General features: G+C 45.9%; 1 protein-coding gene across 16 annotated transcripts in view; it reads right to left on the reverse strand.

Moving 5' to 3' along the window:
• Positions 1 to 784: 784 nt before the first annotated feature.
• Positions 785 to 22,065, reverse strand: part of BRSK2 (BR serine/threonine kinase 2) — a 313,750-nt gene continuing 292,469 nt past the window's right edge. For 5 of the 16 annotated variants that reach the window (XM_037402757.1, XM_037402770.1, XM_037402761.1 and 2 more), the window contains 3 exons: positions 13,581 to 13,628; positions 1,918 to 1,982; positions 785 to 1,251 (listed from right to left, as the gene is read on the reverse strand). In XM_037402757.1, the coding sequence (XP_037258654.1) occupies positions 979 to 1,251; positions 1,918 to 1,982; positions 13,581 to 13,628 (386 nt within the window). In that variant the 3' untranslated portion in view covers positions 785 to 978. Of the gene's footprint in view, positions 1,983 to 13,580; positions 13,629 to 22,065 lie in introns of all 16 variants that reach the window. The other 11 variants (XM_037402772.1, XM_037402763.1, XM_037402759.1 and 8 more) reach the window with 10 other exon arrangements.

Genomic DNA, 22,065 nt, shown 5'->3' on the forward strand with positions numbered 1-22,065 from the left:
ATAAAAATATCTTGCAGTAATTTTTAAAGTTTACAGTAGCTTTGTGATTAAGTCTCCCATTGCCCTGACTCCACCTTGTCTTGCTCTGATGAACTAAGTGCCAGTGATTTGCACACACACACACACAGGAAATAAAACTCAAGGTAAGTCTCTTTACTTCCTCCTCTTCTTCTTTTTTTCTCTTTTTTTTCTTTTTTTCCTTTTTTTTAAGAAAAAAATCACCCAAGCCAACAAATGAAACTGGTAACTTAAAAGAAATAATAATACTGATATCAATGCAGCACTAGCAACACAACAATTGCCTCTAAATGCAGGGTGTGGTGGAGGATCCAGCTGGTCGAAGAAGGTCCCAGCGCGGTGGCACAGTGGCAGGGAGTTGACAGGTGGGGAGGAAGGTGTCGAAGGAGGAGCAGCAGTAGCAGCAGTGGCAACTGTGCCTGGTGGCGGGAGAGACAGTCCTTGGCAGAGTCTTGTCCCTCTTCTTTGCTACCAGAAGTTGCCTTTTCCCTAAGTTTTAATGTTTTGTTTGTATGTGTTTATTCATTGAACCCCCTCTCCCTCCTAAGTTTACTCCTTTCCCCTTCCAGCAGGTCAAAAAGCAAAATGATACAGTATAAAAAAAACAACCGTTTTGTATATAGATGTATGTACGTATGCATATTTATATATAAATATACACACATATATACATGTATATATAAAAAAAGGGGGCAAAAGAAAAGGAAAAGGTGGTGGGGAGAAAAAGAAGGTTAAGAAAATCCCGTAATGAAGCTCCCCAATATTGTCTTGGTTCAACGCTTAGTTTTGAGTTGCTCCTGGCTGGTTTCTGATGAGAACGCGCTCTGGATTCATGAAACACTGCGCTCCCGCTACACCCGTCTCCTGCCCCGCACCCTCCCGCTCCGGGCTGAGAGTTCACCTGCGTGGACAGAAGTTGCCAAGGGTAAAGGTTTCACTCCAACAATTTGCAACCTCCTTTCAGCCCAGACTCTGCAATCCCATAACTGAGCAGATCTCTCTTGTGGAGCACCAAAAAAGAAAGAGGGGGGTGGGGCAGGGAAAGGCGTGCACTGGGGAGGTGTCTGGGGAGAAGTGGGGGAGAAACCCACTTCCTGAAGGGAGAGGGGAGGCTGGGAACCTCAAACAGGACTGGTCCTTGGACAGTCTACATCGGTTGCCTTCCGTCAACAAGTGTCCGCAGAGCACAGAAGGTGAAGCCGTGGCTGACATGTTAACTTTTCGGGATAATTCCTGGTAGCAGAGCGGAAACAAGTGGTGTCGTCAGAAACACAGAGAGAGCATGAACAGAACAAGAAACAAAACAAAAGAAAACAAAAAATAATAATAATAATAATAATAATAAAAAACCCAAAAAATCAGGAAGGAGGAAAAAAGCAAAACATTCAAAAAAAGGGAGGAAAAAAAAAACCAATTGAAAAAACCACAACCCAAGATCTGGTGAACTGGGTTTGTCATCTGTGCTACCTTTTCTTTTCTTTCTTTTCTTTTCATTCTTTCATTTGTTTGTTTTTGTGTTTGTTTCTGAGATATATATTATATATCATATATAAATATATATATGTATATATATACAGTCATTCCTTCATACAAAATTTGTCTATAGACAGTTTTGTACTGTTGTGGCAAGGTATATACATCCTTCTAGTTTAGAGGCTAGCTTGCTAAGGAATATTCTTTCATTCTTTCTTGCTTTTTTTTTTTTTTTCCCTAAGTTATTTAATTTTTTAATGTGTTTATTTAAGGTTGGTCTTGTAGGCCGACTGATGAGACCATCTTTGCCTTGTCTTTGCCAGCAGGGTACTTATTGTCTCCTCTAGACCCATAGTCATTAGAACCGGAATCGCTCCGCTTGCTGTTTGCGCTATGCTTGGTTGGCGTGCCGGGGGGATGGCTCACCTGCCCGTTCTTCTCGTCTGAAAAAAGTTGTTTAATTACGTCAAAGAAGTTACTCAATGGGCTGCCTGGGTACACAAAACAGAGGAGACAAAAAAAGAAAGAAAGAAAGAAAGAAAGAAAGAAAGAAAGAAAGAAAAAAAAAAAAAACGAGAGGGAAAGAGAGAGAAAAAGAGGAGAGAAAGAGAGAGAACAAACAAACAAATGAACAATGGGGTTTTTAACGAGAAGAACATGATGAGGAGATCCAGAGCCACGTGCGTGGGGGTGTGTGGGGGATGAAGACAATGAGCAGGAAGAGGAAGAGTGTTTAGGATGGGAGACCTACAGAAATAAAGAGGCTGGGACCAGAAAGCATCTAAGGAAAGGTCCTGGGCTTCTCCTGAGCGGGGAGCACTGCTGTCTCACCTAGCAGGAGGACACAGTATGGTGTGGCTGAAATAGGTCAGTCTATTACTTAGAGTCACTTGGCCACTCCACGCTGAAACGTCAGTGAATGTAATGCTGGATACAGGCAAATCCCATCTTACTGCTGCTGTTACAAACACGGGGCATTTCTACGTCATCGCCAATTGATGCTTTGCTAGACAGCCTTGGGCTCTAGCCTCTGGCTACACTGGGCATCAGGCTTTCTTTGCTTGCATTTCCTTTCTTTCTGAGCTATCTCCTTGCTCACCTTCCAGTCACCAAGCCTGAAGCACCTGAGTGCTCCAAGGGAAAGAGCATTTGAAAAATAAGCTACGGCTGACGTATTGCCACCTGCATGTACGGTTGTGGCTTGCACTTGGAAGCTTCTAAGCACCTTCAGAACCTTCTTACGAGAGGTACCTGGAAATGAAGATGCTGAATGCATGGTGGAAGCAGGCTGTGACGCATCTAGCTATTCCGGGACCTGCCAGCATCAAGAACTACTTCCCCACTGTCCTGAATTCACATTCTTTCTACGATACAGCCTCCGTGGCTCTGACACCCACTGTGGCAGAGCTGGAGGTGCAGGGCTGCCTGCCGGCACAGCAGGGCTCCCCTGACGCCAGCCACTCCAGCAGGCTGGGTGCTGGGCTAACACAACCTCTCGTGCCGTTTGCCCCGCCGGCAGCAGGGCTGTGTGCTGTTCATCTCGTCCGGCCAGGGGACGTGTGGAAGGTCACACCGAGGAAAGGCTCTGGGGTGCTACCGAGGGAAAGGGACCAGCTACTCCTGGAAAGGGAGCCTTTGGGGGGCATTTCTCGTCCCTTTTAATTTTCTTGAACTGCGGGATTAATCCTGATCAGACATAGGAGCGGTCACACTGAATTCTCTGAACACAGATATAGAAGGTGTTTTTTATCTAACACAGACCACGGAGGCGATGCCTGTGTGTAAGCATTACAACCGCACGATGCTTTTCTCAATATTATGACTGTTGGCTCCATTGTTCTAACAAATCCGAATTATTTATATCTCACCTAAGTAATTTCATTCTCCACCTCCCAGAAAGGAACAGGCCCCTTGTATCTGCCTTCCAACACTGTGGCATGCTGCGTAGAGTGGAACCTTTTGTCCCCAAGATGGGAACATTCTGTTGGGAGCAAAGGGCTTTCTTCATAGCAGAGATTGCCACTTATCCCCAGCTGGTGGCACGGGTGGCTTGGCAATACTGTATTTCCCTTCACTTTCATTACAAACAGAAGCAAGCAAGTTACTGCAGCAGGGAAGTACCTTCTATGCACGGTAACTTGTCTGAGGAGCTTGTTGAGTGCTTGCTTATCCTCCAACGGAAAACGCTAGACAGACATCAACTGGCTTTTATACAAAGGAAGAGGAAATACATAGGATTTGTGCCCTGCAACACTGAACGTGTCACTCTTTGTTTTTCCAGCCCCACGCTGATCAGGTAGTTGCACCTTTCTCTGCGTGTGAAGAGGCACCGAGAAAAATCAGACAGCTGGCATATACAGCGAAGGATCTCAATCTTATTAATTTAATTCATTCCTTGTCTTCCTCTACTTGCTGCTGTGTGGTTAACTTCCTGCTGGCCCTGGTTCTGCCTGTGCATTCAGTTACACCAGTGCCACAAGAACTGGCTGTCAGCTTCTGGAAGGGCATCATTCAGCTGACTGACACCTTAGAGACGGGCCCAAACAGCCAGGCAAAGCACATGTCTCAGTTTCTGGCCAGGAAGAGAACGGCTGTCAAACTCTCAATCGCTTTGGGGTCAGACCTGCATGAGCTCCACCTGCTTCCTTCCACCTGCATGCAAATGCTTTGGAAGGGGGAAAGCTGTTCCACAGCTATGCCTTCTGTATCCAAGCTTTCCCCAAGCCTCCCTGAAACTCTTTTAGGTTTGTGGGCGCATGCTCTGCTCAGACTCATTCCTGCTTCTTTTAGGCGGATACTCTTTTTTTTCAGTGAAAAGAAAGAAAAAAAGAAAGCAAACACTCAGCCTTGAATGCAGGAATGTGGGCAGATCTGGTTCTTATGTGGCTTTGGACCCCTCATCTTCATAAGCAAATGGAGTCAGCAGAGAGAATGAAAAAAGAGCACTGAAAAAAATGCTGGAGAGGGAAAGACTGCTAGGTTGGGAGAAGAGGGGAGAGGAATATCTCTAGTTATTCAGCTGAGCAGTTTATTCAACAAGCTTAGAGGGAAAGAAGAGGGCAGAGTAAGCAGGGCTCTGCAGGAATCAGGGAGGCTTTTTGTTTTCATGTAGACAGGAACAGCAGACAAAAGTACAACTTGCAAGAATGGAGCAATAAAACATTTAAAAAAATATATTTATATATCTTGTATTTGCTGAGTCCTGATACAGGATTTTTAACCATCCTATTAAAATATGCAGCCCCTGTTTCATCCACCCTTTCTCCTCCCCATGCCCTACTGGCTTTCAAGTGCCTGGAGATTTATTGCAGCAAAAGTATTTAACAGTCTGCTTTTCTTTGCCTGTATCATCACTGGATTCCTTACAATCAGCATTTTCAGTTAAAATTTTAATGGGAGGTAAGAAATCCTTGGGGATGTTTAAAGAGAGCTACTGAAAAATAAAATAGGCCATTTCACTAACCCTTTCCTTCCTTTGCCTTTTGTAGTACCTGGTCTTGTAATTAAATACTAGGTAATAATGCTCTCCTACCCTGCAGTCAGGGAAGAACTGATCCTACACCAAGCAATACAGACCATCACTGCACTGATGCTGCCCACGTGACAGCTAGTTAGCCCACTCTCTTGGGCTGGCCTAGATGCTGGTCCTTGGATAGACAAAGAGTCCTCACATTTTTCTCTGGAGATACATAAACATGGGTCAGCTACGTTGGAAGCATGAAAATGGTGTGTGGCGTTGCTTCTCTTAGTTCTCAGTTCCCTTTGGGCTTATACGTCCAGTAAAACAAGACTTGAAAATGAAGGTGATGATGGATTAGAAGAGCTTTTTCAGCAATCTTCCGCTCCTAGCATTCAGTGCAGTATGTGTCATAGGCTCTTACATCTGGAAGTCCACCTGGGAGCCTCAAAAAGGCTGCCTCTCTTATTTCGGGAAGTGACATGACATCCCATTTCCTCTGGACAGGGATGAAGTTTTGGCTCACTGATTCTTCAAAACTTCTCTGGTGTTTCATGCATCTGTAACTAAGGTCTTCTTTCCCCTTGAGAGCAAATGTTCATCAACACAGAGCAAAGAAGGCGTGAAGGGTAGCAAGGGTGAGAAACCGTGAGAAGGATCAGAGACAGGAGGGGAGATTCAGGGCATCGGGTTTACATCTATTAGGAGGCGATGGATGTGTGCATTTTTGAGTTAGACCGAGGAGCTGTAATGCTGCAAGACGGGGAAGGGGAATGGTTTGAAAACAAGCACTGAAGCTTATGAAAGGGTCATGTATTGAAGGGATGCTAGAGAGAGAGATTAGGGAGGGGGTGCGGGGGTGCGGCACCTGTGGGTAGCACTGTCACGGCCAACTATCACAGAAGTCAAAACTGTGAATGCATTTGGATACAACAGGCACTAAAAGGAAGAAGCCAGGCTGGAAACAGACACCAAAATGTAAAAGGAAGCCGGGCAGGTGGCTTGTATCAACCCTCACAGTCCTCAGTGTTTCATCTGCTGTTCTTAGGAGGTCTGTCCTGACACTGACCTAGCCCCAGTGCTGTCTCGGTTTGAGAAGCTAAGTGAAAGTGGAGCACCCAGGGAAAAGAGGAAAGAGAAGATGAGGTGATTCACTCCAGGCCCCAGAAGTGACACCAGGAAAGGATGCACCTTGCAAAAATCTGCCCTGACCTTGCAAAGACCCGCAGAGTCCTCCACGGCAAATGACGGGAGGTGGTGAACAAGCAGCTTCAGGACAAGCCTGGAGGCTTCAGCCCCTGATTAGAGCCTGCTGTTTTGTAACATTTTAAGACAGTCAGAAAAGGACTTGATCCTCTTTTCTTTGAAACAAATAGCAACATTCCCATTGACTTAATGGAAGCAAACCCTGAGGCACTTCCTTCTCCTGTGAAACCACCTCTCTCGAGTCTATGTATTTTTAATGCACTAATCTTTGTGGTGCTGAACACAAAGTTGCACAAAACAAATATGCCATCTGTGAGATTATCATCTTGCCTTTCCTTTCTGCATAGCCAGAGAAATTTTGAGTTTCTGCATTTTTAGCTTAGGCTTTGGGAGAAAGTGACTGGGGAAAGATGGGTCTCCACTGGAAACAGACACTCTTTGTCAACCTGACTTCCCCTGTGCCTTCCCTTGTTGCTTTCACATCCTTCCTGACTGTCTTCTGCCCGCCTCTGCTGCTGAGGTTTTCCTCCTGTACTCACTCCTTTCTCTTTACCCCTCGTCCTTTTCATCCCTAGCTTGCTCTGTATTCCAATAGTAGCTGTGGTTTCAGTGAATCGTGTAACAAAAATCCAACTCTGTTCACACGGAGCATGGAAACACTCTCTTGACGGGTGATCATCCATTCCCTTTCACACGCATTTTACTACTTTGACAGAGTTCTAGCCCTCCCTGTGAGGACCAGGAAATTTTTGCCTGTTTGTTTGGTTCCTGTTGGCAGAGTCCCTTCTACCTTTGAAAACAGAACACTTAAAATACACAACGCACTCCAAGAGTATATGCTGTGAAAGGCATGACAGAAAAAATTGGCCCGTTCCTCTTTGTTTAGTTGTAATATCACGTAGGGGTCTTCCTCTAGACTATGGAGCCCCCAGCCTAGGCATTGTACAAATACAGATCAGAGAGGTACCTCAACAAGCTCACCGACTGCTGAAGAAGGCTACAGAAATATTTTTTTGTTTCTAACGCTGGAGGAAGACCCCTGCAGAAGACTGCAGAAGGGTGACAGAAAGGCCATTGCAATGCCTTGCTGGAGGCCACCACACAGAACCTCCTCCTGGTCTGTGAACCCATCCTAGGCCACCTGAAGTGAGCTGAACAAACTGCAGAAATGCCAGGATGGGTACTTGTCTAAAAATATAGGAAGTCACAAAGTGTTTCAAGACACACAGATGTGGTTTTTACCAGAAACATAAACTGTCACAACAGACTGACCGGAACAAGTTTTCCCATTTATGTTTCCCCCCCACCCCCGTTAGTAACCTAATGGGACAGTTGTTCTGATTTGATTTCAGTTCAGGACTAGAAAATGGAGACGGCCAGTCCCCAGAACAACTCCAGTTTTAGCAGGACACCTGAGCTGCACCTGGGAAAGGTGACGTCCAAAGGTAACACCGGAGGAGCTTATGTTCCAGAGTCCTTGGACTCTGCCAGTGAAAGTGCCAACTGGGACCAGTGTTTGCAGGCACAGACTGCTGGCAGGAACTACTCAGATTATCACACACTGTCAGCACAGGTGTCTGTGCTACCGGCAGAAGGTGGGAACTTTCAATCACTACATACCCGGGCAGATCTGAACCAACCCGACATCCGAATGCACCATGACCCATCCTTGTTCTTACTCCCCTAAAACACCCCACCTCCTTTGCAGGAGGGTGGCCCAATATTCACGGCTAGCCAGATGCATCCAGAAGGCCATTCTGCCTCCACCTTGTACTTTTTCTCTCTCTCGTACCAGCACAGAGAAGCTGAGGTCAGTTCAGCCTCTCCTGTCATAGCCAGCGTAACTGAGACAGGGAGCTCTCGAGTAATGACTCAGGGAACGGTGCACACAGGCAGCAAAGACGCAGACAGCCGAGGCATTATTTCCTTGCTGCTGCCTTCTCAGAGCTAAGGCATGAGCGATGAATCGGGAAAGAAACGTGTCCCTCGCTGGCGAAAGCTCTGCCCGATCCAGCACCACCACGTAAAGTTCAGCGAAGGAGACTTGGTGACGGGAGCAGGGAATCATACATAGTTCGGACAGCTGGTGGCACTGAAGGAGCAGGCAAGGACTGCGGCGGGATGAAGAGATGCCAGATTCCGTTGGAATCACACTGTTCTGGCAAATTGGCTGGTAAAGGACTCGGCCCAAGAATTCTTTGTATCTCCCTGTCCTTTGACAAAGATCTGCCTGCACAAGTGTGTGCTGAGAGGGGAAGCTGGCGACCTACACTCGTAAAGCCACAGCAGATGACAGTATTCTGCTACCCATTCTCTCAGAGGCTACTGCTTGCTTCATTCCGATTTTTTGTCTTTAAAAATGTCAGAAATCTATTGGCACTTCGTAGTATGATTTTTTCCTTTCCTGCCAGATGGATGTTCAAGTATTATCTTACGGGTTTTAAGTTCTCTGACCTGTTCCAAAGGAGAGAAATGACCTGTGTCTGCTGGTGAAATGTTGCCTCCTCATTTCCTCTGATTCAATCCCTTCAAACTCTGACTCAATCTTCCAGGGAGGTCATCTCAAATTTAGCTTAGCACAGCAAGCAAATATTCACATACAGTATCCTGAAGCACTGCCTGCTATAAATAAAGTACTGTGATCCTAATTAAAAAAGATATCTGTGTTTTCTGTATTAAATATTATTACAGAGAAAGAGGGAAAGATCTTGTATTGGGCAGCACAAATCTAGCCATAGCTGCCCAAACAGGCTCTGACATGTACCAAATAGCTCGGTACATCTGGATTCATCTTCAGTGCCAAGTTGCCATTTTTGTTGCTACCTTCTTCTACAGTGCAAGAACTTCAGTCATGAACCGGAAAAGAAATGTCTCCCCAACATAACACTAGAATGAAGACGCATGATGACAGTGTGGGGGGAGCCATCCATCCATTTGGACCACCCAGGATACTAGTGGAATGGGCAAGGATAACTGGGAAACCTGGCTTGAGCTCAGGAAAATCTGACTTCTCTTACTTACCATGATCTACCCGTTATGAATGAATACGTGACCTTTCAGGTGGGTCTTCTTTCTTTAATCTCTCATTTGGGTCATAATTTAGACAGAAGAATCAGCCATGCTCAGAAAGACGAGCAGCCAGCACATTTTCCAGAAATGCTAATAAAAACCCCCTGTTCTGACCACTTCACAGTGCAACAGTGCTCACAGAGCTACATGCTGCAACCACAACTCAGGTCTGATGTAACCAGTTTTAAACTACAAAATGTACCCTCATTTCTTCAGTAGCTTGGGATAGGCTTGCATCTGTATGAATCAAACTGTGATTGCGAGGAGCTACGAAGAGAAGCCTTGACTGCAGTGCAATTGCTCTGTGCACAGAGGATGACTGGCCATAGGGGACAAGGTCAGATGGCTCTGAACAGGAACCTACGTCAAGTCCTAAACACTGGAAGCAAGAGATGTGAGTGGGATGCATTGGGAAGATCAGAGAATCACAGAATGGCTGGGGTTGGAAGGGACCTCTTGACATTGTCCTACTTGAAGAAGCCCTTCTTGTTGACCTCGACATCCCCCGCCAGATTTAATTCCAAATGGACCTTAGCTTTCTTTGTCGCAGCCCTACATACTCTGACAACATCCCTATATTCCTCCCAAGTGGCCTGCTCCCTTTCCACATTCTGTAAACTTCCTTTTTCTGTTATAATATGAAAGATCTGAAAGGCAAGTGGAGTAGTTTCTGCTTCGATCAGATCATTTTGGTGATGGCTGCTGGTACACACAAGGATCTGTAAAGCTTTTTGTTTAACTCTGGTGCAAGGAATCAAGGTTTTGAATTGTAAGCAGCAACACAGGATATTTACAAATAAACATTTGTTGTCCCAGGGTTATGGTCTAAGACTTTGCAGGAACCTACGTTTGTGCAGTGCCTAACATGATAGCGTGATGTGACTGGAGCTGTACTAGTCAGATGTACTGACCTTTTCCTCCTCTTACCATCATCCAGTTCCATGGAAGTGCCGCTGATGCAAGCGAAGACTCCCCTGAGAGTCATGAGGGATGGAAACCAACAAGCCAAGATTGCTTCACTTGGAAGTAAAATTAGCCCCAGACAGCTACAGCGTGGAGACTGGAAAGTTTACAGGCTCCCTGGTGCTTCTCGGAAGGTGAAGGTCAAGAACCAGGAAGGCTTCGCTGAGCCTCCTGCCAGCAGCCAGCCCCTTGGCAAAAAATACTGCCTAAGGACCCCCAAAAAGAGGGGATGGCTGGGAAGGGGAGCTATCAAAGGCCAGACACCAGCTTTACTACTAGAGTCAACCACTCCAAGAAATTCTCAGCTCACTACCTAAAGGACTTAAAGCCGTTAAGGTCTGTACAGACAGATGTTTTTCTGAACAAGGACTACTGAAATGGCACGGTGGGCTTCTGTGTGGTGCATCAATGGCTCCAGGTCCCATGTGCCCAATCTACAATGATGCTTTCTAATTCCCCGCTTCGTGGCTGAAGCTGGAGGGTTTTCCAGTTTGTGTATTATCTTGATTTTTTTTTTTTTTAATGTAAAGGCTCTGTGGAACCTATTAGAACCTCATTGTCAATTATACAATGTACTCTGCAGTGAGACAGACATAAATACCAGATTAGATGGTAGTAAACATCTCAATCCTGCCTCAAAAGAAACAGAATCCAGCATGTTCTTTTACAGCTGTGTTGACTTTCTAAGGCTTAACTGCAGCACATAAGGTGGTAAAGCTCATTTGTCACTAAACTGATTTGGCTCTGAATACACACAAGGAATAGATCAGCAAAGTCGGAAGGCATCACTCCTAGAGGCGGTTTTCAGGTTACAGCTGCATTTTAAAGGTAAAGGTTTTAATTTTTACAAGGTAAATTTAATCTTACAAACAGATATGAAAGACTTCAGGGAAACCAGTTGAGTCTTTCTGACAACGGAAATGCCCATTTCCCTGCTTAAATGGGTGGAAACGTAGACTAAAATATTCCACCCCAATGTGCATTTCAACTTTATAACGAGCCAAATTATTTTCTACTGTTGTGAAATACTAAGAATTGGCAGCAGCTTTCTAGTGTGCACAGGTAAGGTTTGATACAGCAGCTATTACATCATTCGGATATTGGCAGCTCCTATGACATACCTCTGCTGCTCAACATTAACTTGTTTTTCAGTGCCAATGGCTATATGCAAAGTCACTTCTCAGATTGATGAGCGCTGCTAGCAGATGAGATAACGTTTAAAGGACTAAATAAATTTGCTTTGCTGTTAATTACAACATTCAATGGTTTATAGTGGGTGAAAAGACATTCCGTATTCCCACCAGAGCTTTCCCATGGCTGAGCCAGGCATCAAGCATCTGGGCAGCTCTTCCTGCTCCAGTGTTAACTCTTCCGCAGGAATGACCCCCTGTGCTCACTCTCAGAATACAGAACAATGATGAGGTCAAAAGCCCCACACGGTATAGTTTTTCTTACACTATTTGTTGTTACTAGCTGAACACTGCATCAACTTCACGGGGGGTTCCCTGTCCTCAAAGCCATAGAGGACAGTTCACCAACAACAGGCTAATTGCTGGTGTCATTCCCTTTCCCTCCCCTGTCCACCTTGCGGGTGAGCTCTCCTGCACACAAAATAGCTCTTCATTCGTACGGGAGGGTGGAATTCAGCACGGTGCCCTCACCACTGCTTATGTCGCGTGTGAGCACACCAACAGGAATATGATTTAAAGCAAGCAGCTCCATTAAAGCCCTATAGCCCATCCTTTCTCTTTCTGGATGGATGTATGTGTTCTGTCTGTGCTGTAGCTGCCACTGAATAGTGTCCCTGCTGGCCTTCACCTTGTCCTCTTTGTCACTTGTTGGATTGATGCTGACACTGTGACAGCTGGAGGGTTTGCCTGAAATGGGAGTGGGCAGTAATGCTCTCTATTTAGAGAACGCAGAGCATTGGCTGCTTATCTGTACAGCTCAAATAACTTGCAAGCAATCAGCAGAATCAGCGTTTCAGTATTTCCATATGATGTGAATGCCTGATCCAGGCAAGAAACAAAGACTTGAGGGAGAAGAGGGATTTGCTGTCTGAAGACTTCAAGAAGAAGCTGGGAGGTCTGCCTACAACTTAAATGAGTTTTCACAAGGAGATCCGAAATAGTATAAGCCAGAAAACTCAAATCAGAAAGTAAACAAGCTCCTCTCAGAGCAAAGAAAAGACTCCCGCCAGCAAAGCTGCAACTTAAGGGAAAGAGATCACCTGAAACACAAGAAACGGGCCAAATCCTGCCTCAGTCACACATGCATAAACCTAATACTATCTCCACCGCGCCAACCTTCCTTTGTTGTTACAGACTCCACAACAACTCCAGAAGTTTACAAAGAGATGACACAGGAGCTGCAGGTCCAGCTGGAGAGTGGTACTAGCTCAGTGATGACTTCTCAACAGCTTGTGCTCCCTTTCCCACAGATATCTGAACTCTACCTAGGCACCAGACGGGAAACCTACAGAGAACAGAGTTCTCTTGTACAGAACCTTTCCGTACAAGAAATGAGACAAAAACCTCTCTTACAGTATTTGGGTATTGTATTTGGAGGTGTCAGGAGGGGCACAGGTAATGAAAGAAAGAATACACTCCACGTGTGGATAGAGGGGAGGGAAGGCAAGGGACAAGTTAACCAAAATTCACGGAAGTCCAAGCAAGTTGAGCTGCAAGTTTTGGAAGAAACTCTTTTTTTCCTCATTCCTAGCAAAATTCTGAATCTCCAGTAGGTTTGCTACTCCTCCAGCTAGAGACACAACATCCTTCCCCAAGCCCAGACTGGAACTATAACAATTTACACTAGCTAAGTGTCTGACAGATAATATGCAATGGGCCCTACAGAAGATTTAAAAGGGTCTTACCCCAAGGATATCTGGGGAAGAAGGGAGTGGATGCAAAATGGAACTAAATAACATAGCAATCCTGTCTCAATAAATAGCGGGAAACCAAGGGACACAGTAGCTAGCAGGGCAGCATTCACCTTCACTGTAGAAAAGGCACCGAAGAATCATGTATCAACGGCAGCAAGTAAACAAAAGAGGTAAAAAAAAACAGGAAAGAAAAAGAAAATCACTGGCCTGGGTTACAGTGAGGGAGGGAATCTCCAGTGCAACACCACACACTTGTGCTATGAAGGGGAAAGCTGTGGCGGAGCCTGTGCATCTGTGCATGGATGGGGAGGAGCAGAAGAAGGGGTACAGGCTCGTGTCCACCAGGTAAGTGAAAGACACAGCGGGCTGTTAGGGGGTGGGCAGTCTTGAAAGAGCGTGGGGAGCAGGGGTAGGGAAGGGGAACAGGTGGAAGGGAGAGGACGGCGCATTATTATGTTGCTCAGCAGGGGCTGGGGAAGGAGAAAAGGCAGAAGGGAAGGAAGTTCTTACCACATTTGGAAAGTCTGCCAGTCATCAACTCCATACAGTTAGTGGTGTCTGGATCACAGAACGGAAAGAGGAGGGAGGGAGGGAAAAACATAAAAAAAGGTTTCCACACCTCTGTGCATAAAGTAGTAACTTAGCACATTATTACCTGAAGCAGGAAACATGTACACATCTCTGTCTTTACACAACCCAGGCCAAATTCTGCCACCCACTGTGCGCCAGTGCAAACCTGGCCCTGTGGCTGAGGGGATGCTGCCCCAGCCCCGCTGCTTCCACTCACCTCTTTATCGGAGCTATAGGTATCGATGAGACATGGGAAATACTCTGCCGCTACATTAGCAAACTAAAAGCCTCCAATACACTCTTTCACCTGGCCAGCTTTGCAAGTTAGCTTGCAACAGTCAGGACATGCCCAGCCAGCTGACCTACATGCACCAAAAACCCGGAGGGAGGAGGAAATGCAGCACTGTGCTGTTGGACGTGGAAAGAGAAGGCTACTTACGCAGCTCAAAAACATCTTTTAGACCCCAAAGGATAACGTCCAAGTATGAACAAAACTCTGCCTCTCTCATTCATGTGTAGTCTCTTACTCCTCTTGCTTTAAACACCGCTCTTCCCAGGCAATGGAATTACTTCTGGAAAGGGTGGCAGAATCTGGCCCTAAGACGTTACTGTCCACTTTGTGTATAGCTCCCATTGCCACAGCCTCTGAGCGCTACTTACTCAGGTGCGGTAAGCAGAAGGAGCTCTACGTGTCAGCTTCGAAGCAGAAAGGACCAGCCCTGCTGGACACTTCCATGTGGAACCTGCTGGCAAGCCAGATCTGCGGCTGTCAGCCAGGATCCCCTCGCGTTTGGGGTGTAAATTGTTGTGTCCACGAGTGCTGGGTGAAGGGGAGCACTCGGTGCTGAGCAAGGCTAACAGTTACAGCACCCAGTGCGGTCTCAGGTTGCCTCTGGCCTGGCCTCTCGATGAACACTTTGGTATTCAAGAATTGGGCTTCTTGGAAACACGCACACATATGCTGAAAATCCCCACTGCTGGGAAGCTCTACACTCCCTGTTTGCTGAGAAGTCTGCAGGACAGAGGGAGGGATCCGCTCTCAGCATTCCTGCCCTTAAAAACCGAGGAAAGCAATACCGAGAAGGGGGAAGGGCTGCTCGATGCGCCCCGGTAAGCTGAACCCGTGCTAGAAGCGTGTGGATGCGTGTGTTTGCTGCTGCAGCCAGACCCGAGCCGCACAGACCAGCTGGGGGAACGTGGAGCGCAGCGGGCAGGTGCTCAGGCTGGTGATGCTGCTCCAGGCACCTGAGCAGCAACGACACGCTCGCCGTCCCCAGGGTCAGAGGCAGGCTGGTCGGTGGGAGATCATACCCACAGAAGGTCTCTCAGAAAGGCACAAGACTGAGAAAAAGAGAAAGGGGGGAAAGGAAGGAGGTGAAGGAGAAGGGAGGCTTCAAGAACTGGGACGAGGCATCCGAGGTGTCAGAGCCAGGTGCTTCCCTGCCTCAGAAATTCTTTGGCTGCTCTGACTGAATCTGGGCAGATTAAGCCCCCAAATTACATCTCTCCCTGAAGATGCCAAACAAGTTTAAGAAGTACCCACAGCTGCTGACTAAGCCAATGATCAGAAGTCGCGATTAGGAGTTTGTATTGTTTTTTTTTTTCCTTTAATAACTTGGAGAAGTTTGTGGCCTCATGCCTTTTAGTGGTTCCTGTCCAGCTCCCTCTGAGTCACCTACACTTTGCCATACCGCAGTGCAACACACGTCCATAGTGGTAGAGCTCAGGGCATTCACCCAATCATTAGCAGAACCTACGCTTTGAAAAAACACCCAAGAGCAAGGAAAGCCTCAAATATGACCACAAGATTGCTTCTGACTCCAACACCTGGAATTTCCCCCTCAAGCCTGTCCAGACTGACTGGCCACACAGCTAACTAGCAGTCTGGAAACAACAAAGGCAGTATTTGGATCATGTCAGAGCATGTAAACATTGTGACTGGTTTACTAAGATTCTCCTGAAATGGGTATTTCTGTTTTCTTGTTCATTTTAGCAAATTAAAAATCATCGTGTCTCCTTAATACTTCAGAATACCGTTTTTTTTTCCAAGTCACTCGCAATCAGTATAGCTCTTTTTAGTATTTCATCTAAAGCTAACTGTGTAACAGGTCTACATACATTAATTGTGTGATCAGAATGCAAACTGACAGATCTACACCAGGAAAAAAAGGATTGTAACGTTGACTTTTTGACTGCATAACATCTTGGGCTCTGTACTTCATTTTGTTCCTAAAAACTAGGTTTGCAGGTTATAGAATTGGTTTTGATGGAGAGGGAAAAACACAAACCCTTTCTTGAAATAAAAGACCATGGAAAAATATCAAAGTAATGCTAATAAAACCTCTTATTTGTCTTTCTTAAAACTTCTAGACACAACTATAATTTGCATTCTCTACATTGCCATGGCCAGTCCCAGAAACTGCGAGGGAATTTATTTATTTTTAATGTCTTTCCAACCCATGAGCAGGTGGTTTTCCCCCCATTCCTAAGGCACAGCAAACATGAGCGCACCAGACACAGCAGCTCATGCCACATTGCCTGAAAGAATAACGGAGTTAATATGCCTTCAGCTTCTCTGTTATAATTACTTTAATACTTCTTTAATTTCCATCATATTGTAACATCTGCTTTAGTAAATACTCTTCTATATGATAAAATCTTTCATCATTTTAAAGTAGAATTTTCATTCTAATTAGAAAGACTTAGACTCTTGGCTGTCAGCTTCTGCTCATGGATAATAATCCATCACCCAGTGACTGTGGGATCCAGGTGTTCGGCGGGATGAATAAAGCCAAGGCCCAAAGGCTTTTAGCTGTCTGAGAAGTGTTGATGGGTCATCTAACTGCATTTTTAACGTGTGCTGTTTCATTTTTTAATTAAAGCATAGTGTCAGTGTCAGATCTCAATCCTTCTGATGACAAGGCAATTCCTTATTTCACAGAGATTGCTGGCAGTCACTCATGCTTTGGATTTGACCAAGCACCCTCACAAATGACACCCAGTACAGTTCATTAACAGATGGAAAACGCTTTGGTTAAAGCAAGACCTTCCTTCAAAAGGCTAAACAAGCTCTGAATCCATTAAAAAGTGCTAGTGTTCTGCTGAGCTTTCTTTCCCAATTTTCTTTTAATTTCTGTGTTTCTGTCTTACATAAATTTCACAATCAAGCTGCCTAGTTTGTGATGCTTCTGATATCTGTGAGACTGAGACTTGTCCCAGCCCAGAAAATCTCACCCAAACAGCTGCTCCCCTGAGATCTCCAAACACTGGGCTAGGTCCCAGAAAGCACTGAGCATCTCCTGCCAGATGCTCATAGTCCCCAGTAAACATTTCCATTAAGGGAGACGATGTCAAGGGAGCCACCAGCTCCTCTGGTCCAAGGCAGTTATCATTTAGTTGGAATTCCCTGGTGTTTGGGTGCCTATTTGAAATGCACTGCTCTCCTATCAAAACTCTGGAGAGCTTGGACTTTTTTCCACATGCTTCATTTCAGGACTATTCAGTTAATTTTAATGAAGGCTGTTCAGTATCAGTACTAAAGCTCTTTACCAAACAAACAGTGCTCTGCCAATCCAACCAGGCATTACATGGCACCTTTTGTAGGTGGGAACCACGAGAGCAAGATGAAGTGATTGCCCCAGACGCTACAAGAGTGGCAAGATGTGAAGGATCGCACAAGAATGCAGGAAATTATAAACCTGGGACCTGGATGAGCACCGGATAAAACTGACGTGTTCCAATTCCAAGCTGGCATTTGCATAGGTCTGTTTTGAGTCGGCAGCTGGAGGTTCACCTTGCAAAGCACTTCATTTGCTCCTCACTCCCTTTTCTGTCTTGACGATAAAACCCATCACACATTTAGAAACCGTATGTTTCTTACACATTTTTTGTAGCAAATTGGCCAGCCTAGACCCCTTGTGAGCCGTGAAGATGAACACCCAGAATCCACAGACCAATACCCTAGCAAAGTCGTTGGAGTCGTGTGAATGTGTTTTGCTTTCTGAGATGTACACCAGCACAGTGAGGGAGCGTGGGTGCGTACACAGGAGACACACAATGAGCAAGAATTTGCGCTGCCCTATTTTGAAGCTGGATATGGTCTCTGAACACTTGTTTCTGCTGAGGAAAGGCATTTCCAGCAGTAACACTGAGATGCTCTGAACTTTGAGACGCTAACGGCTAAAGTCTGAAAAGAAGCTACTAAATATAATAAAGAAACAGAAAACCTATTATGAGGAAGTTATAAAAGCTATTTCAGTATTGCTGATTGCCCAGAACATGAGAAAATAGGGAAAAATAAGAATATGCAGCACCCCACACTTAAAACCAAAGCCCAAAGAGGCAAGAAAATATTAGGGAAATAAAAATTGATACCCTGTGAATGATCACAGATGGCTTTTGCATGTCCCTATTCACCAGCTGTTTCTATTACTCTTTTGTGCAAAGGCATTGGAGGAAAACAGATTATGATTTAATGGAAAGAGCATTGGGCTGAAACAGGCACAAATCTGAGATGTTTTCCTCCATGGAGAGAGATCCTTCTATCTCACTAAAGGGCAGACCTGCCCAGGGATCACTTCGGTAGAGAGTACAAGGCTCCGGGACGGAGCTGTGCACGGACAAGACAAGCCCAGCTGCTCTCATGGACAGCAATCCTCGCTCTTGATGCAGAAGGGACCATCCTTTCACGGCCTCCCTGGGCTTATGGCTTTTGCCATACCAGTAACAAGAACACACGGACAGCTATTCCAGTTCAGATCAAAGACCAAAAGTGTCTAGTGCTCTGTCTCCACCAGCAGCTACACAGACGTGCAGGAGCGTAAGGGCAGGCGAAGCACAGGAGCGCTTCCTCCTGGCACTGCCTCACCCTCACCACTTTCAGGTCAGAGACCTCCCGAGCCTGCTGCGGCTTCTCTCTTTAGCAATCCTCATGAAGATCTCTCATCCAGGGAGTTGTCCAGCCTTCCTGTGAGTAAGAAGTACTCAGGGGAAGATGAGCATCTGGCAAGCTCCTCGCATTCGGAACCTGCTGCAGCGAGGAGTTCCACAGGTCTTACCCTCCATGAAGACACGCCTCCCAGTAATTTTTTGGTACAAGGATCCCACTACTTTCATATGATGGCCTCTAGCTCTTTCATTAGGAAGAAAAAATGAACAACCAATCCCTATCTACTTGTTCCATGCCAGTCACGAGACCCAGTATTGTCGCAGCAGTTACACCACAGCGGATTTAACGTCCTGAAACGTTAAGGTCAAAGGCTGATATGTTGCACTAAACGTGGCCAACTGGACAGTGGATTTTAGAAGTATTACATTAGCTTTTGGGATAATTTCATTTATTTACACTTATTCAGGTAAGGGAGGGAAGCTATTTTCCTGCTTCAGAGTATGCCAGAAGAAATAAGCACAGCCAGTCTTAGGAAGGAAAAATGGAAGTGGATGGAGGGATACCCAGGGGGAAGGGAGATTGTAAGGTGCTCAAGTGTGACACAGAAACACACCTGCCTAAATCAGGTAGATACCAGGCTCACATACACACACACACAGATGCATGGGCAACACAACATCTACAGACACTGTTGTGAGCTGGAGGAAATGAGAAAGAGGAAAGTGTGTTCTGAAACCCAGGCAAGCCGGCGTAGTGGGCTGGCATGCTGCTTAACAGATCAAAGAGGGGCAGGAGAGAGAATGACTATCAGTGCCATGTGCTTATCAGGCCTTGCTTTACAGGCTTTATACTGTGTTCATTGAATCTTCCCCTTCTGCAGGCCTTCCTCTACATGCATGCACCTTTCACAGGTGGTTTTCATCACCCCGCCTGTAACACCATTGGAACTAGAAGGCCGGGGAGACAACTGCGCGGAGGATACACCTGTGCATGATGACCTAAGAACATCTCCCATGATGGGCCAGTATTGCTGGCCAGAGCCAGCAGTACCCTCAGAGATAGAGGAGGAGAGGCAAGGTGAGCTGCGAGCTCCTCCCGTTGCAGCAGCGGACTGCCTACAGCGTCCTCAAACCAGGCACCTGAATAGGAGTCCAACCACCACAATTCTGTGAGGTGTTCAGGGCTGGGGATATGGGAGAAGAAGAGAAACAGAGAAGACTCTGCCTTGTTTCTAGTGAGAAATGCTGCATAATTCCATGGCAATTTCTAGGAAGCTCCTGCACACATCTTCCCAGCCACAGCTAAGCAAGGTGCTGAATGCAAACTCTTGCTGTCCCTTCATCCCTTTGTTTCCCATCACTCTCTGACTGGCTGGGAATGTGAACCACGGGGTCTCCCTACTTTGATACACAGGTGTATGTTCTTCGTAACAATCCTTTTCCCCCTTTTCTCGTTGTACTACGTGCTCCAACCTATTTTCAGGTTGAATTACTTCTCTCTCTTTCAAGAGACTTGCTTCAATATTCCTGATCAGGTCAGGTGATACGATACAGGATAGTCTGGCATCCTGTCTCTCCCGAGTATCCTGCCTGGATAACTCCCTAGCTGAGGGAATTCTCATTTTTAAGTTTCAAGAGACCACTTTGGTTTTGCTGCATGTGGAGTTGTCTGTTCCTCTGGTGTTAAAGATCAGGCTGGACCTCCCTTGCTAGAATTACATGCTCTCATGTAGCTTTAGGCAATAGAAAGAGATTCAGTGAAAATAATATGATTTCTCCATTCTAGAACCAGAACAAAACTAAGTCAGATACATTTGTCACAGCACAGTTTGCCCTAAACTTCTCCCTTAGTCAGACAAATGGGTTTTATTCCTGCTATAATACGACTGTCTTAGGGAGATGCCTTGCTTCACGTGCAAGTGTGCAACAAGGTCCAAGTCTTTCTAGAGAGCCTCAGTACCTAGCACATACTAGGGTGAAGAAGTTAAGAGAGATCACCGTCTATTTACTTAAGTTTTTTCCTCACTGGAAAGCAAGGGTACACTTCCTTCCCTATGAAACAAGGAATGCCTGAACATCGTTGATGCAGCAGGGGTAGTATGAACTAGATTTAAAGGATGCTTTTCTGTCTAATTTCCCTCACTCCCACTTGGCCCCAGCACTCCCCAAGAGTGAGGGCTGGCTGGCAGAAAACTCTGGTTGCTTCCTTGAGTTTGATTTAATTTCAGAAGTCCAGACAGCAAAAACCTGAATCAACCATAGTTCTCGTATCCTCACCTTTCCCGTTTCCTAACAGAATAACCCATGTGCTGGGCACCCTTGCAATCCAGCGTGCAGAAGGTCAGGCAGTGCTGCAGGGCAAAAGCAAAGTGGAAAACAGCATTTCCTGAACTGAGCGTACTTCTCTGTCATGGAGTAAGCATACACTCTTCTAGATGGAGTTTTTTATCTTCAGCTGTTAAAGCCCTACTGCTAGACCAGAAGGATGTAACCCATATGTGCAATGAGCCAAGGACACCTGGGATTTAACTGCAGGATGCAATGCCTACTTCATTCCCCCACTTTTGTCTTGGTTTGTTCACACAAAGGTCAAGCGTGGAATTTGGCTCTCACACATAATATTGTTACTACCTTTTCATCATCATACAATGGGAAAACTCTTCCCACTCCTCCTGCCTCTGTCTTCTTCCTGCAGCCTCTGTTCTCTACCTTGCCCCTACTTCTCCCCCTGTTACAGTCTTTCTGCTTCTCTCCATTTTACCCTCCCTGAAGAACTCCCAATAGCTGAGCTTCCTTACTTTTTCAATTTTCACCTTCTTCTTTGTCCTGTCCTTTTAAAGAAGAGTTAACACTGATAATTTTTCATGTGTGTGTGTGTGTCACCGCTCGTGTTCACAGTGCTACATAATGGAGGGATAAGGCCAGTTTCTGAATTATCAGTTCAGGCTTGCCTGCAGATTCACATTGATGCCATTGCACAGGGTCACACACGTAAGACTTTCTGGACCACCATGAGGAATTGAAATTTACTTTAAAAACAGGTAAAATATAGCTTCTGCAGAACCTTAGTATATAATTTGTGCTACCACAGTATCAGGCCAAGAATTTGATCACGCTGCTGGAAACTATTAGCCACCTTTTGACCACCTCAAAATGCTGCTGTTAATGGCTAAGTTAAAAAGTAGCTCTCAACTTTGTTCTGGGACCCTCTGAAGTTGGAGGTTTCTAAAGTGTGTGTGAAGGGTTTGAAAATTGGGTGTCTTCTAGAGCATGTCCCTGTTCTGGGAGATTTTGGAGCTGGAGAAAATCTGGAAGATCTATTGATGATGCAGCTTTGGATGGAGGAGTGGGCAAATGGCTCTTTGGGTGGGAGGAGGGCAGAAGCTGTTCAGCTGGGGAATGCACTGGGAGTACTGGCGTGGGAATGAGAGAGGGAGGAGCAGGGTGGGTGTGGGGAGTTACTGCTCTGTCTGAACGGAGCTCGTCGCTTGCTGTAATCAGAGGGATGGCCTCCCTCCGCCTCCTGGTACCGAGAGGC

The sequence above is a fragment of the Falco rusticolus genome, chromosome 10 (assembly GCF_015220075.1).
Source record: "Falco rusticolus isolate bFalRus1 chromosome 10, bFalRus1.pri, whole genome shotgun sequence".
Classification (NCBI taxonomy): Eukaryota; Metazoa; Chordata; class Aves; order Falconiformes; family Falconidae; genus Falco; species Falco rusticolus.